Source organism: Melanerpes formicivorus, unplaced genomic scaffold (assembly GCF_026170545.1).
Source record: "Melanerpes formicivorus ecotype bairdi unplaced genomic scaffold, bMelFor1.0.p_v2 SCAF_27, whole genome shotgun sequence".
In the NCBI taxonomy this organism is placed as follows: Eukaryota; Metazoa; Chordata; class Aves; order Piciformes; family Picidae; genus Melanerpes; species Melanerpes formicivorus.
This window is the reverse complement of record NW_027142379.1, coordinates 132317-144327: the sequence shown is the minus strand read 5'-3', so window position 1 is coordinate 144327 and position 12011 is coordinate 132317. Positions and strand designations below refer to the sequence as shown.

The window sequence follows — 12011 nt, the reverse complement described above, 5'->3', positions numbered from 1 at the left end:
CTCTGCCTCAGCTTCAAACCTGCTAGTGCTTGCATTAGGGATTTCAGTCTCCATTTCAAGGCAGCAGAGCTGTTTGTCTCTGTACCACAGTCTCACCACCCTCATAGTGCAGAATTTGTTCCTCAGCTTCAAACCTGCTAGTGCTTGCATTTGGGATCTCAGTCTCCATGTCAAGGCAGCAGAGCTGTTTGTCTCTGCACCAGAGTTTCACCACCCTCATGGTGAAGAACTTCTTCCTCAGTTCCAGTCTGACCCTGTTTTCCCTCAGCTTCAAACCTGCTAGTGCTTGCATTAGGGATCTCAGTCTCCATTTCAAGGCAGCAGAGCTGTTTGTCTCTGCACCAGAATCTCACCACCCTCATACTGAAGAACTTCTTCCTCAGCTCCAGTCTGACCCTGTTTTAGAACAGAATAGACCAGACCAGGTTGGAAGAGACCTTCAAGTGTTTTCCCTCAGCTTCAAACCATTCTCCCTTGTCCCGTCCCTGGGCACCCTCTGCAGCCTTCCTGGAGGATCCCTTCAGCTCCTGGAAGGCAGCTCTAAGTTCCCCCCAGAGTCTTCCCTCCTGCAGGTGCCCCTTCAGCAGATGCAGGCTGTGGGGAGCTGGTGTTGCCATCTCCCTGCAGGGTTCACTGATGCCTGTTTCAATGCCTTCCAGCTGTCGACTTCTTCAACCAGATCAATATGCTTTATGGAACCATCACAGACTTCTGCACGGAGGAGAGCTGCCCTGTGATGTCTGCTGGCCCCAAGTAAGACCACTCTTGGCACATCAGTGAGGGAGCTGCAGTTGTGGAGGTGGTTTTTGCATGTGCAGACTTCAGATGAGCTCAGTTGGGGGAGGGGGGGCACAGATAGGATCACTTCTGGGGTTGGAACAACTTGTAACCTGTGGAGGACAAACAACTCTGAAGCTTTAAGGGAGTGGGGAGTGGAAAGGTTGGGGGTGCAGGGTGGCTCTTTTTGTTTAGTTGGTGCCTTGGTTGGTTGGGTTTTATCTCTAGATTATCAAACCTTTCCTTTCTCCTTCCTTCCTTTTTGTTGCTCTGAAATGTTAATGAGAGCTCCTGAAACCTCAGATTGGAAGCTTTTATGTGCAAGGGTCCAACCAGGGCTTCCCAAAAGTCTGTCTTCTTAGAGAAGTAATCTTGGCTGCAGTTCTTAGTAGTGTGGATAGAAACAGAAGGAGTCCCTGTCCCTCAGTTCAGTTTCACTCCTTTGATTCTTGCTTTTGTACAGACACCCAATGTTGGTCTGCTTGGTTTCTCTTTTTCCCTTGCTCAGTGGCTTCCAAAGAGGGAAATTTTGAAGTATAGAATAGAGTTAACCAGCTTGGAAAAGAGCTTTGAGATCATCCAGTCCAACCTCTCACCCAGCACCATCTCATCAACTCAACCATGGCACCAAGTGCCTCAGCCAGGCTCCCCCTAAACACCTCCAGGGATGGGGACTCCACCACCTCCCTGGGCAGCACATCCCCATGGCCAATCTCTCTTGCTGGGAAGAACTTCTTCCTAACATCCAGCCTGAACATCCCCTGGCACAGCTTGAGACTGTGTCCTCTTGTTCTGGTGCTGGCTGCCTGGGAGAAGAGACCAACCCCCACCTGGCTGCAACCTCCCTTCAGGGAGTTGGAGAGAGCAAGAAGGTCTCCCCTGAGCCTCCTCTTCTGCAGGCTAAGCAACCCCAGCTCCCTCAGCCTCTCCTCCCAGGGCTGTGCTCCAGACCCCTCCCCAGCTTTGTTGCCCTTCTCTGGACACCTTCCAGCAGCTCAACATCTTTCCTAACCTGAGGGGCCCAGAGCTGGACACAGGACTCAAGGTGTGGCCTGAGCAGTGCTGAGCACAGGGCAGGATGAGCTCCCTGCTCCTGCTGGCCACACTGTTCCTGCTGCAGGCCAGGATGCCCTTGGCCTTCTTGTCCCCCTGGGCACAGTGCTGGCTCCTGTTCAGCCTACTATCAACCAGCACCCCCAGGTCCCTCTCTGCCTGGCTGCCCTCAGCCACTCTGACCCCAGTCTGTAGCACTGCCTGGGGTTGCTGTGGCCAATGTGCAGCCCCTGGCACTTGGATGTGTTCAATCTCCTGCCCTTGGCCTCTGCCCATCTGTCCAGCCTGGCAAGGTCCCTCTGCAGGGCTCTCCTACCTGGCTGAGGCACTTGGTGCCTTGGGTTAGTTGATCAGATGGTGCTGGGTGAGAGGTTGGACTGGATGATCTCTGAGGTCTTTTCCAACCTGGTTAATTCTATTCTCTTCTGCCCTCTAAGCAAGTGGTGAGGGGGGCACTGCTTCCTTGTAAATGACTGCCAAATCTTAGCTGAATCATCAGGAGAACCAGAATCAGGAGAACCAGACTCAGGAGAACCAGTCCCTTCCTCCCTTCCTCCCTTCCTCCTCTCCTGGAGTGCTATTGTTGTGAGTGCCTGCAGGCAGCACTTGCTGGAGAGCTGAGGCTGTGCAGAAGGCTGCAAGGTGGAGTGGGCAGGGGCTGTGCAAGGCAGGAGCAGGCAGAGGGAGCAAGAGAAGCTCTGGCCCTGGGTTCTTAACCTAAAAATGGACACTGCTGAATGCCAAGCCCAGCGTGGGCAGGCAGAGCTGCTGCTGCAGAGCAGGGATGTGGGGAGCACACAAAAGGAGTAGGAGTTTGCCACTGAGCAGAAGGACTTTGGGCTAAGCTTGTGCAATGACACAGCCCTTTGTCTGCTTGGTGCTTTGGCATGCAGAACAGACTCTTGGGTATGAAATCAGGGCATGAAAATGTTGCTTTGCTTCATTGTCTGTCTCCTGAGAAGCAGTTGTTTGGGGGTGGAGGTTAATCATTAAAGGCTTAGCTGTCTGGTTGCCAGGCTAAAGAGTTTCTTTCTCTCCAAAGAGGAGTGAGAAGCTGACAGAAATGGATGCCCTGTGCAAACAGTCAGGAGTCAGAGGAGAACAGAGGTGCTGGAGGCTGGGAGATGCTTTCTGCCAGGCTCTTAATTAGGTGATCTTCTCCCTAGGGGTTGTGGAGCACTCCCCACACAGGTGGGGAGTGAGCCCAGATGGCTGCCGTGGAAGGATCAGAAGTGGGGGGCTGAAAGGCAGGCAGCCAGGGGGCTTCTGCTGGGGTTGTCTGCTTTGGGGGATTTCCTTGGGGGCCATGTGGAAGTGCTTGGTGGAGGAGCTGGTCCTGTGATGGCTTGGACTCAGGGATGCTCTCTGGTGTGAGGAGCATAGTTGGGGCTTCTGTTTAAAGACACAAATGATTTGTGTGTGCTGGTGCCAGGGGATGCTGTCAGAGCCATGGATTCCTGCAGTGGGTTGGCTGGAAGAGACCTCCAAAGCTCAGCCAGTCCAACCCCCTGCAGCCAGCAGGGACATCCTCCACTAGAGCAGGTTGCTCAGAGTCTTCTTGAGCCTGACCTTGAATACCTCCAGGGATGGAAGCTCAGCTACTTCCCAGGGCTGCCTGTTGCAGTGTTGCAGCAGCCTCCTGGTGCAGAGCTTGTTCCTCACATCCAATCTCAATCTCCTCTGATTTCAGACCTCTCATCTCACTTCAGGCCTCTGCAAGCAGTCCCCCTGCAGCCTTCTTGAATGTCTGCAGGGACAGAGCTGTTAGAAAGCAGTCAGGTTTGACCCCTGGAGCTTAGCTTTCCTCTGGCTGAGACTCTCATCTAACTTTGATGTTTCACTTCAGCAGGCTGTCATGTTTTAATCTGGGGGGGTGGGGGGAGGGAGAAAGCCTTCAAGACTAAGCAGCTCTTGGCCTCTCAGGGTTTGGAAGGCTCCCATGGATGTGCAAGGCTGCAGCTTTGACCACAGGCTGCTGTGTGCAGTGTGCTGAGGAGCTGTGCTGTGGGGTGGGCTGCATGGTGGAGGATGCCTGATTTTTCTCAAGGCCTTCCCAGAGCTCAGAAGAGAGCCCAGCTAAAGCAGTGGGGAGAATGGTGCAGGGCAGCTGCAGCTGGCTGAGGAGCATGTGGCCCTTTGTTTGCAGGAAGGGCTGTGGGGAGGGTGTGGGAGCAGAGGGGAGCAGAGCAGGAAGAGCAGCCTTCCAGGCCTTGAGCTGAATGATTCATTGTGTTAAGAAATGTCTTCTGCTGCTTGTTGTTGTTGTCCCAACCCAGATATGAGTACCACTGGGCAGATGGGACAAACATAAAGAAACCAATCAAGTGCTCAGCTCCAAAGTACATTGATTACCTGATGACTTGGGTCCAGGACCAGCTGGATGATGAAACTCTCTTTCCTTCCAAAATAGGTAAAGTAACTCAAGTGGAATGGGGACTGTGTGTTGGGATGGCACTTGGCACAAGGGCAGGCCAAGCTTTACAGCATGAGTGCTAAGTTGGGCAGCTGGGAAAGGTGACCTGGAAAGGCACTTGGAGCTTCTCAGAGGAAGTTTGTGTGGTGGTGTGTGACCTCTGAGCCAGGGGCTGTGAACACTCCTGACAGGCACCCAGCACAGTGCTGAGTGCAGGAAATGCTGGCCCTGCTGAGCAGCTCTGGAGCAGCCTGACATCCCTTCGTGTGCAGCACTAGATTGCTTCCTTGGAAATAAGGCAGAGGCTCTCCAAGTCTCACAATCAGTAATTGGCAGCTTCTTGATGCAGGGAAAATGTTTGCTCCCCTGGACCATCCCTCCCAAGAAGCTGAATTGCCTCCTTGAACTTCACACACAGAGTCACAGCATGGCAGGGCTTGGGAGTGACCTCTGAAGTCAAGTCCAACCCCCCCTGCCAGAGCAGGGTCACCCAGGGCAGGGCACCCAGGAACACATCCAGGTGGGTTTGGAATCTCTCCAGAGGAGACTCCACAACCTCTCTGGGCAGCCTGCTCCAGGGCTCCAGCACCCTCACAGGGGAAAGGTTTCCCCTTCTGCTCCTGTGGCATCTCCTCTGCTCCAGCCTGCCCCCAGTGCCCCTTGTGCTGTCCTTGGGCATCCCTGAGCAGAGCCTGGCTCTGTCCTCCCACCACTGCCCTGCACAGTTTGATCAACAGGAGTGAGGGCAGCCCTCAGGCTCCTCTGCTCCCAGCTCCCTCAGCCTGTCCTCAGCAGGGAGCTGTTCCACTGCCTTCAGCAGCTTTGTGGCTCTGCTCTGGACTCTTTCAAGCAGTTCCCTGAGGTCCTTCTTGACCTGAGGGGCCCAGAACTGGACACAGTATTCCAGAAGTGGCCTCACCAGGGCCTAGTAGAGGGGAAAGAGAACCTCTCTGGACCTGCTCAGCATAGCCCTTCCAATCCACCCCAGGATGCCCTTGGCCTTCTTGCCCCCAAGGGCACACTGCTGGCTCATGGGCATCCTGCTGTCCACCAGGACCCAGGTCCCTTGCCCCTGTGCTGCTCTCCAGCAGGTCAGTCCCCAACCTCTGCTGGTACTGAGTGGCAGAGGTGAGAGCTGGGTGCTTGGAGGCAGGGCAGAGCAGGGTGTTCTGATGAGGTTTCTACCAGAGAAGCAGGAGGGCCATGCTGAACAGCCAGCAGTTTGGAAAGGATAAGGGGAAAGAAGAGCACCCAGCTTCTACAGGCAGCAAGGAGTGTTTGTTGTAAGGCTCCTCACTGGCACTTGTCCAGCACACCACTGCTCAGAGGCTGTGGCAAAAGGAAGGGAGATCTCTTAACTGCTTCCCTTTTGTGAGTGTCTCTGAGGCATTTGACACATTTGCAGTGAGGCTCTTCAGGCAGACAGGCAGAAGAGGCTGGTTTGGGTGACAACAAGCTGGATCCTGGGTGCCCAGCAGGTATGAGCAGGGTTTCTCTGCCTGCTGGGACACTGCTTTTAGTGTCTCAGAGTAGGGATCAAGAGCTGGGGTAGAAGTCCACTGCAAGGAATGATACCAAGCAATGACAGCTAACATTGAACTCATGTTTAGGAGGTTACTTGGACTCCTCATCTAGGCTGCATTTTTGAAAGGTAAGGCCTCAGAAGCAACCTCAGAGCAGACAACCAGCTCCATGTGACCTTCCCAAGTGATGCAGCAGCCAGTGAAGGCAATGTGATGTACCCAGAAGCAGGGCAAACTTAAGCAGAGGATGGAAATCCTCTTGCTGGGCCTTTTGAAGCTTTAGCATGACCCTGAGTGGCTTACACCACCCAGCCTGGGGCTCTGGCCTTCAGGCAGGGCTCCAGAGTGCAGCAGAGCTAAGCTGGCTGGGAAAATGCTGCATGAGGAGAGGCTGGGCAGGTTTAATCTCAGGTTTAGGTGGCTGATACATATCTTTCCTTAGCCTGCAGATGTGTCAGCTGAAGCTCCCAGTAGCTCCCAGCAGCTGGTTGCTGTTTCCTAAGCAAATGTAACACAGGTTGTGCACTGACACAGTCTGCTCCTGAAACTGATTTTGCCTGCCCTGGGTCCTTGGCACTGAAGTGACTGAAAGCAGCAGCTCTCAGAGTACTTCAGCAGGCTGCTCACAAAGCAGCAGCCCCAGGCTGAGGGGTGGGCAGGATGGAGCCAGGAGTCTGTGCTGAGAGGTGGAGGAGAGCCTGTTTCTGCTGGCACTTCAGCCAGGGGAAGGGTACAGCTCACTGGCTGATAGCAAAAGTGCTTTCAGTTGCCTCCACAAAGTACTTGGTGTCCCTTGGAGTGTCCTGTGCGCTCTTGGGTGTGGGCACAGAGCTGTTAGAATCATTAAGGTTGGAGAAGACCTCTGAGATCAGGGAGTCCAACCTTCTACCCAGCACCCCCGTGACCCAAAGTGCCACATCTGCTCATTTCTCCAGCACCTCCAGGCATGGGGACTCCACCACCTCCCTGGGCAGCCTCTTCCAACCCCTGACCACTCTGGCAGCAAAGAAATTGTTCCTAATATCCAGCCTAACCTCCCCCAGCTGCAGCTTGAGGCCACTGCCTATTGTCCTGTCATTAGTTGCTTGGGAGAAGAGGCCAACACCAGCCTCACTCCCAGCCTCTTTTCAGGGAGGTGTAGAGAGCACTGAGGTCTCCTCTCAGCCTCCTCCTCTTCAGGCCAGCCAGCCCCAGCTCCCTCAGCCTGTCCTCAAGGGACATTAACATAATGTGTCTTGTGTCACAAGAGAGCAGACCTGTTGGTGAGACTCGGAGCCTGCAGAGCCTCCCTGGCTGGCAGTCAGAGGCCAGGCAGGCACAGCACTTACCTGATGGATCTGAATGCCCCTGGAAGGGCAGAGGTGTCTGAGTCACAGTCAGGGAAGGTTCTTCAGGGAGCTGTTTTGAAGCATAAGAAGATTTAGCAGCTGGATTCAGGAAGGTCCAGCAGAGAAATGTAGTCTGTGAGGAAAGGCTGAGAGCCCTGGGGCTGCTTGGTCTGGAGAAGAGAAGGCTGAGGGGGATCTGATCAATGGCTATCAAGAGCTGAAGGGTGTGGGCCTAGAAGAAGGGGCCAGGCTCTGTGCACTGGTGTTCTGTGACAGGACAGGGGGCAAGGGACACAAACTGGAACCCAGGAAGTTCCACCTCAACAGGAAGAAAAACTTCTTTGGTGTGAGGCTGCTGGAGCCCTGGAGCAGGCTGTGGAGTCTCCATCTCTGGAGCCTTTCAAGCCTCACCTGGATGTGTTCCTGTGTGACCTGCCCTAAGTGCCCCTGCTTTGGCAGGGGGGCTGGACTGGATGGTCTCCAGAGGTCCCTCCCAACCCCCTACCACTCTGTGGTTTAACCTGGAGCCATTGGTGTGCTGAAGGGCAGCACAAACCTCCCCTCTGCTCCCTGTCAGCTGCTTGTGCTTCAGCCCTGTGGCTTACAGCTGGAGCAGCCCCTGTTGTGCAGGCCTGGCTTCTAATGGCTTTGCAGGGAGCTGAGTGTGCCATGGGTGTGCTCCAATGAAGCCTCTGCTTCCTGATCCCCAGGTGTTCCCTTCCCAAAGAACTTCATGTCAGTGGCAAAGACGATTTTGAAGCGGCTCTTCCGAGTCTACGCTCACATTTACCACCAGCACTTTGACCCAGTCATCCAGCTGCAGGAAGAGGCTCACCTTAACACTTCCTTCAAGCACTTTATATTCTTTGTTCAGGTGAGTGTGGCCAGCAGCATGATGGCTGCAGTTCCTCCCTGCAAAAAAGGAATGGCTCTGAGCAGCCTGATCTGGTGGGAGGTGTCCCTGCCCATGGCAGGGGGCTGGGACTGGATAGTATCAGAGTATCAGTCAGGGTTGGAAGGGACCCCAAAGATCATCGAGTTCCAACCCCCCTGCCATGGGCTGGGACACCCCACACTAGATCAGGCTGGCCAGAGCCTCCTCCAGTCTGGGCTTAAACACCTCCAGGGACGGGGCCTCAACCACCTTCCTGGACAACCCATTCCAGGGCTTCACCACTCTCAGGGGAAGAACTTCCTCCTCACATCCAGCCTGAATGAGCCTGATGAGCCTTGAGGTCCCTTCCAACCCTAACAGTTCTATGGTCCTGTGGAAGTAGTGCCCCTTCACACAACTCCTGGTGTGCTGGGAGGAGGCTCACCCACTCCAGGACCCTAAGGTGGTGTTTTACTCCATCTTTGTGTGTTTTCTGGCCATCCCTCCCTCCCTCCCATCTCTCCAGAGAAGGCTCTGGGGAGACCTTAGAGCAGCCTTCCAGTGCCTCAAGGAAGGTACAGTAAAGCTGGGGAGGGACTTTTTGCAAGGGCTTGTAGTGATGGGATGAGGGGCAGTGGGTGGAAGGGAGGATTTGGGGGAGGCTTAGACTGGAGCTTAGGGAGAAGCTCTTTACAGTGAGGTTGGGGAAACACTGGAAGAGGTTGTCCAGGGAGGCTGTGGTGTTCAAGGGCAGGCTGGATGAGGCCTTGAGCAGCCTGTGCTGGTGGGAGGTGTCCCTGCCCATGGCAGGGGGGTTGGGACTGGATGATACTGCAGGCCTCTTCCTGCCCAGCCCATTCCATGAAGCCACAAACTCTGCCTTCTCCTCCTTCCCCCAGGAATTCAACCTCATCGAGAGGAGAGAGCTCGCACCGCTGCAAGAACTGATTGAAAAACTCACCTCCAAGGACAGATAAAAGGAGGAGGAGTTCTCCAAGTCCCTTGTTGCTTTAAGCAAGAGTTTGAGTATTTGGTTTTTATCAGTTTGGTTTGGTTTGTATCTTCTTTTTTTTAACAACAAAACCCAAGGGAGCAAGGCCCCTGTGCTGTTCCTGGTGACAGCCAAGAATCTCCTCCCTGTGCTTTGCCCAGGGGAGAGCTTTCCTCTGTCAGTGACCCAGTGGTAAATACCTTCCTCTGGTTTTTTTTATTACTCTTTGGATTTGATTTGGGGTTTTTTTTCCTTAGTGTTTTTATCCTTTCTCCCTTTCTTTTCTTCCTTTCCTGATCGTCGCTGTTCGTTGTTGTGGGATTTTAGCAGGTGCTGAGCGTTTCACACAGGAAAAGATGCTTGGGTTTTGGGGGATTGACTGTGCTGGTGGATGGGTTCTTTGCATTGTGGCAGTGGCAGCCCATTCTCATCAAGCCCCTTCAAAGAACTTTTTGCTTACATGCTCTTAAGTGCCTTGGCAGACTCACTTCTGAGGTGCAAAGCACACACACACACACAGAGAACACTGAACATTGCTGGAAACCAACCCTCAGCTAACACCCAGGACACTTACTGATAGTTACAAATGTGCTTACACTAAAACAAAGACAAAAGCCATAACTTAGGGCAATCAGTGATCTCCAGCTTTTAATACAGATAACTTCATCTTATTTTTTTAGAGGTGAATAGAGAAGTTGGGGTTTTGTTTTGCAGACCTTAGCTGTTTCTCCTGAAGAGAAGTTGAGGAGGAAGCTCCAGTTGCTAAAGCCAAAAGAAACCCCACAAAGGTGATGGCCCAAGCTCTGCTTGGCAAGTGGGGTTTGTGTCCCTGTGGCCAGCCCTGCTTGGCTAGTGGGGTTTGTGCCCCTGTGGCCAGCCCTGCTTGGCCAGTGGGGTTTGTGTCCCTGTGGCCAGCCCTGCTTGGCCAGTGGGGTTTGTGTCCCTGTGGCCAGCCCTGCTTGGCCAGTGGGGTTTGTGTCCCTGTGGCCAGCCCTGCTTGGCCAGTGGGGTTTGTGTCCCTGTGGCCAGCTCTGCTTGGCAAGTGGGGTTTGTGCCCCTCTGGCCAGCTCTGCTTGGCCAGTGGGGTTTGTGCCCCTGTGGCCAGCTCTGCTTGGCCAGTGGGGTTTGTGCCCCTGTGGCCAGCTCTGCTTGGCAAGTGGGGTTTGTGCCCCTGTGGCCAGCTCTGCTTGGCCAGTGGGGTTTGTGCCCCTGTGGCCAGCTCTGCTTGGCAAGTGGGGTTTGTGCCCCTCTGGCCATTAGGGTTTGGCTTCTCCTAGTTGCTTTCTGTGTTTTGCTGTTGTGTGGGGTTGGGGTCTTTTGTTAACAAGCTGTCAGCTTGGGTCAGTCACTTTGTGAGGTTTCCTGGTGTTTGCCAAATGAGCTCTTCTAGTTTGCACAAATACAGGCAGGGGGAGAAACCAATATGCACTGGGGTGGGCAACAGCAAGAGCAATCTGGGCTTGGGAAGTCACCAGTGAAGCGGTGGTGGGGAGCTGTGAATAAAAGGCCTGGCTCTGTGGAGGAGCAGGAAATGTGTCTTGGAAGGAAGAGAGTTCCATGGAGCACCTTGGAGTTAGGTTGGTCTGATGGGGTTCAGCCCCCTCCCATTTAAAGCTGCAGCCCATCTCTCCATGCAGCTGCAGCAGGTGGGAAGAGTGATGAGGAAGATAGTGGTGAATTTGGGGAGGGAGTGGAGCCCCTGGGGAAACTGAATCAGAGTGTGGCCTTCCCCACCCTGGGCTTCGTGGCTTTGCCTCTCCAGCCTCCTGTTTTGTACCTGGGAGGAGTTCACCTCTGCAGTCAGCATCCACCAAAAGCAGCTGAACTGCCCCAAACTCAGACTCCAGGCATGCAGGAAGCTGGATTTGAGGATGTACTCTTCCCCCACCCAGCCTTTTAGCCTGCTGCTCTCTGAGGAGCCTTCAACCACTGACATTTTCTGGCCTGAAGAGCGCTGCAGGTGCAGTGTGGTACTAAAAACATTGTCAGCATTCTAATGAGAGCTGCTTTGAGTTGAGTCAGTGCTGAAGAGGCTGCATGTGACTGTGTCTGTGCTGATAATCCTCCTGGAGAGGAGCTTTTTGATCAGTGCTGGAGCTGCTGGTAGCACACTGGGAGTGAGAGTGGCAGAAACCTGCTCCAAGGCGCTAAGTGGGGGATAACCTCCATCAGGTGTCAGTTGGGTTGGTGTCAGGTACCAGCAAGGAAATGCAGAAGGGAAGTATTTAGGGTGGCAGAAACCTGCTCCAAGATGCTACCTGGGAGAGATCCTCCATCAGATGTCAGTTGGGTTGGTGTCAGGTGCCAGCAAGGAAAAGCAGAAGGGAAGTATTTAGGGTGAAACCTCCATCATCAGTATTTAGGGTGGCAGAAACCTGCTCCAGGGTGCTAGCTGGGAGAGATCCTCCATCAGATTTCAGTTGGGATGGTATCAGGTACCAGCAAAGAGAAGCAGAAGAAAGTATTCAGGGTGGCAGAAACCTGCTCCAAGATGCTAGCTGGGAGAGATCCTCCATCAGGTGTCAGCTGGGTTGGTGTCAGGTGCCAGCAAGGAAAAGCAGAAGGGAAGTATTTAGGGTGGCTGAAACCTGCTCCAAGATGCTCCCTGGGATGTGTCCTCCATCAGATGTCAGTTGGGTTGGTGTCAGGTGCCAGCAAGGAAAAGCAGAGGGGAAGCATTCAAGAGGTGAGGATTTGCTTGGAGCCCTCCCAGGGTCTCATTTCCGGTGCCCTCCTGCTGTGGAAGGCTGGGGTGTTTTGTTTTTCATTAAATAACCAATTCCAGACATTCAGAGGCCTCTGCTGCAGCTCAGCCAGCTGAGAAGGTATTAAGGGGGGAGGGAAGTCCCACAGAAATGTGGGGGGTTTGTGGCATTTAGCATCCAGCTAGTAGGAGACACCTGCAGAGAGCAGTTCCTAGGCAGTGTACTAAAAGCTTGGAGATCATGATTTGCCTGCCAGCTGTGTGAACACATGGATGCTACAACACCTGAAAGTGAGAAGAGGAAAAGCTCTGCATGCAGTGCTTGGGCTGTAGGAGCCCAGTGCTGTT

General features: G+C 53.9%; 1 protein-coding gene across 3 annotated transcripts in view; it reads left to right on the top strand.

Moving 5' to 3' along the window:
* Positions 1-9178, top strand: part of MOB1B (MOB kinase activator 1B) — a 35177-nt gene extending 25999 nt beyond the window's left edge. For all 3 annotated transcript variants that reach the window (XM_068153750.1, XM_068153749.1, XM_068153752.1), the window contains exons 3-6: positions 660-753; positions 4107-4240; positions 7805-7968; positions 8868-9178. In XM_068153750.1, coding sequence (XP_068009851.1) covers positions 660-753; positions 4107-4240; positions 7805-7968; positions 8868-8945 — 470 coding nt within the window. In that variant the 3' untranslated portion in view covers positions 8946-9178. The remainder of the gene's footprint in view (positions 1-659; positions 754-4106; positions 4241-7804; positions 7969-8867) is intronic.
* The last annotated feature ends 2833 nt before the right edge of the window (positions 9179-12011 follow it).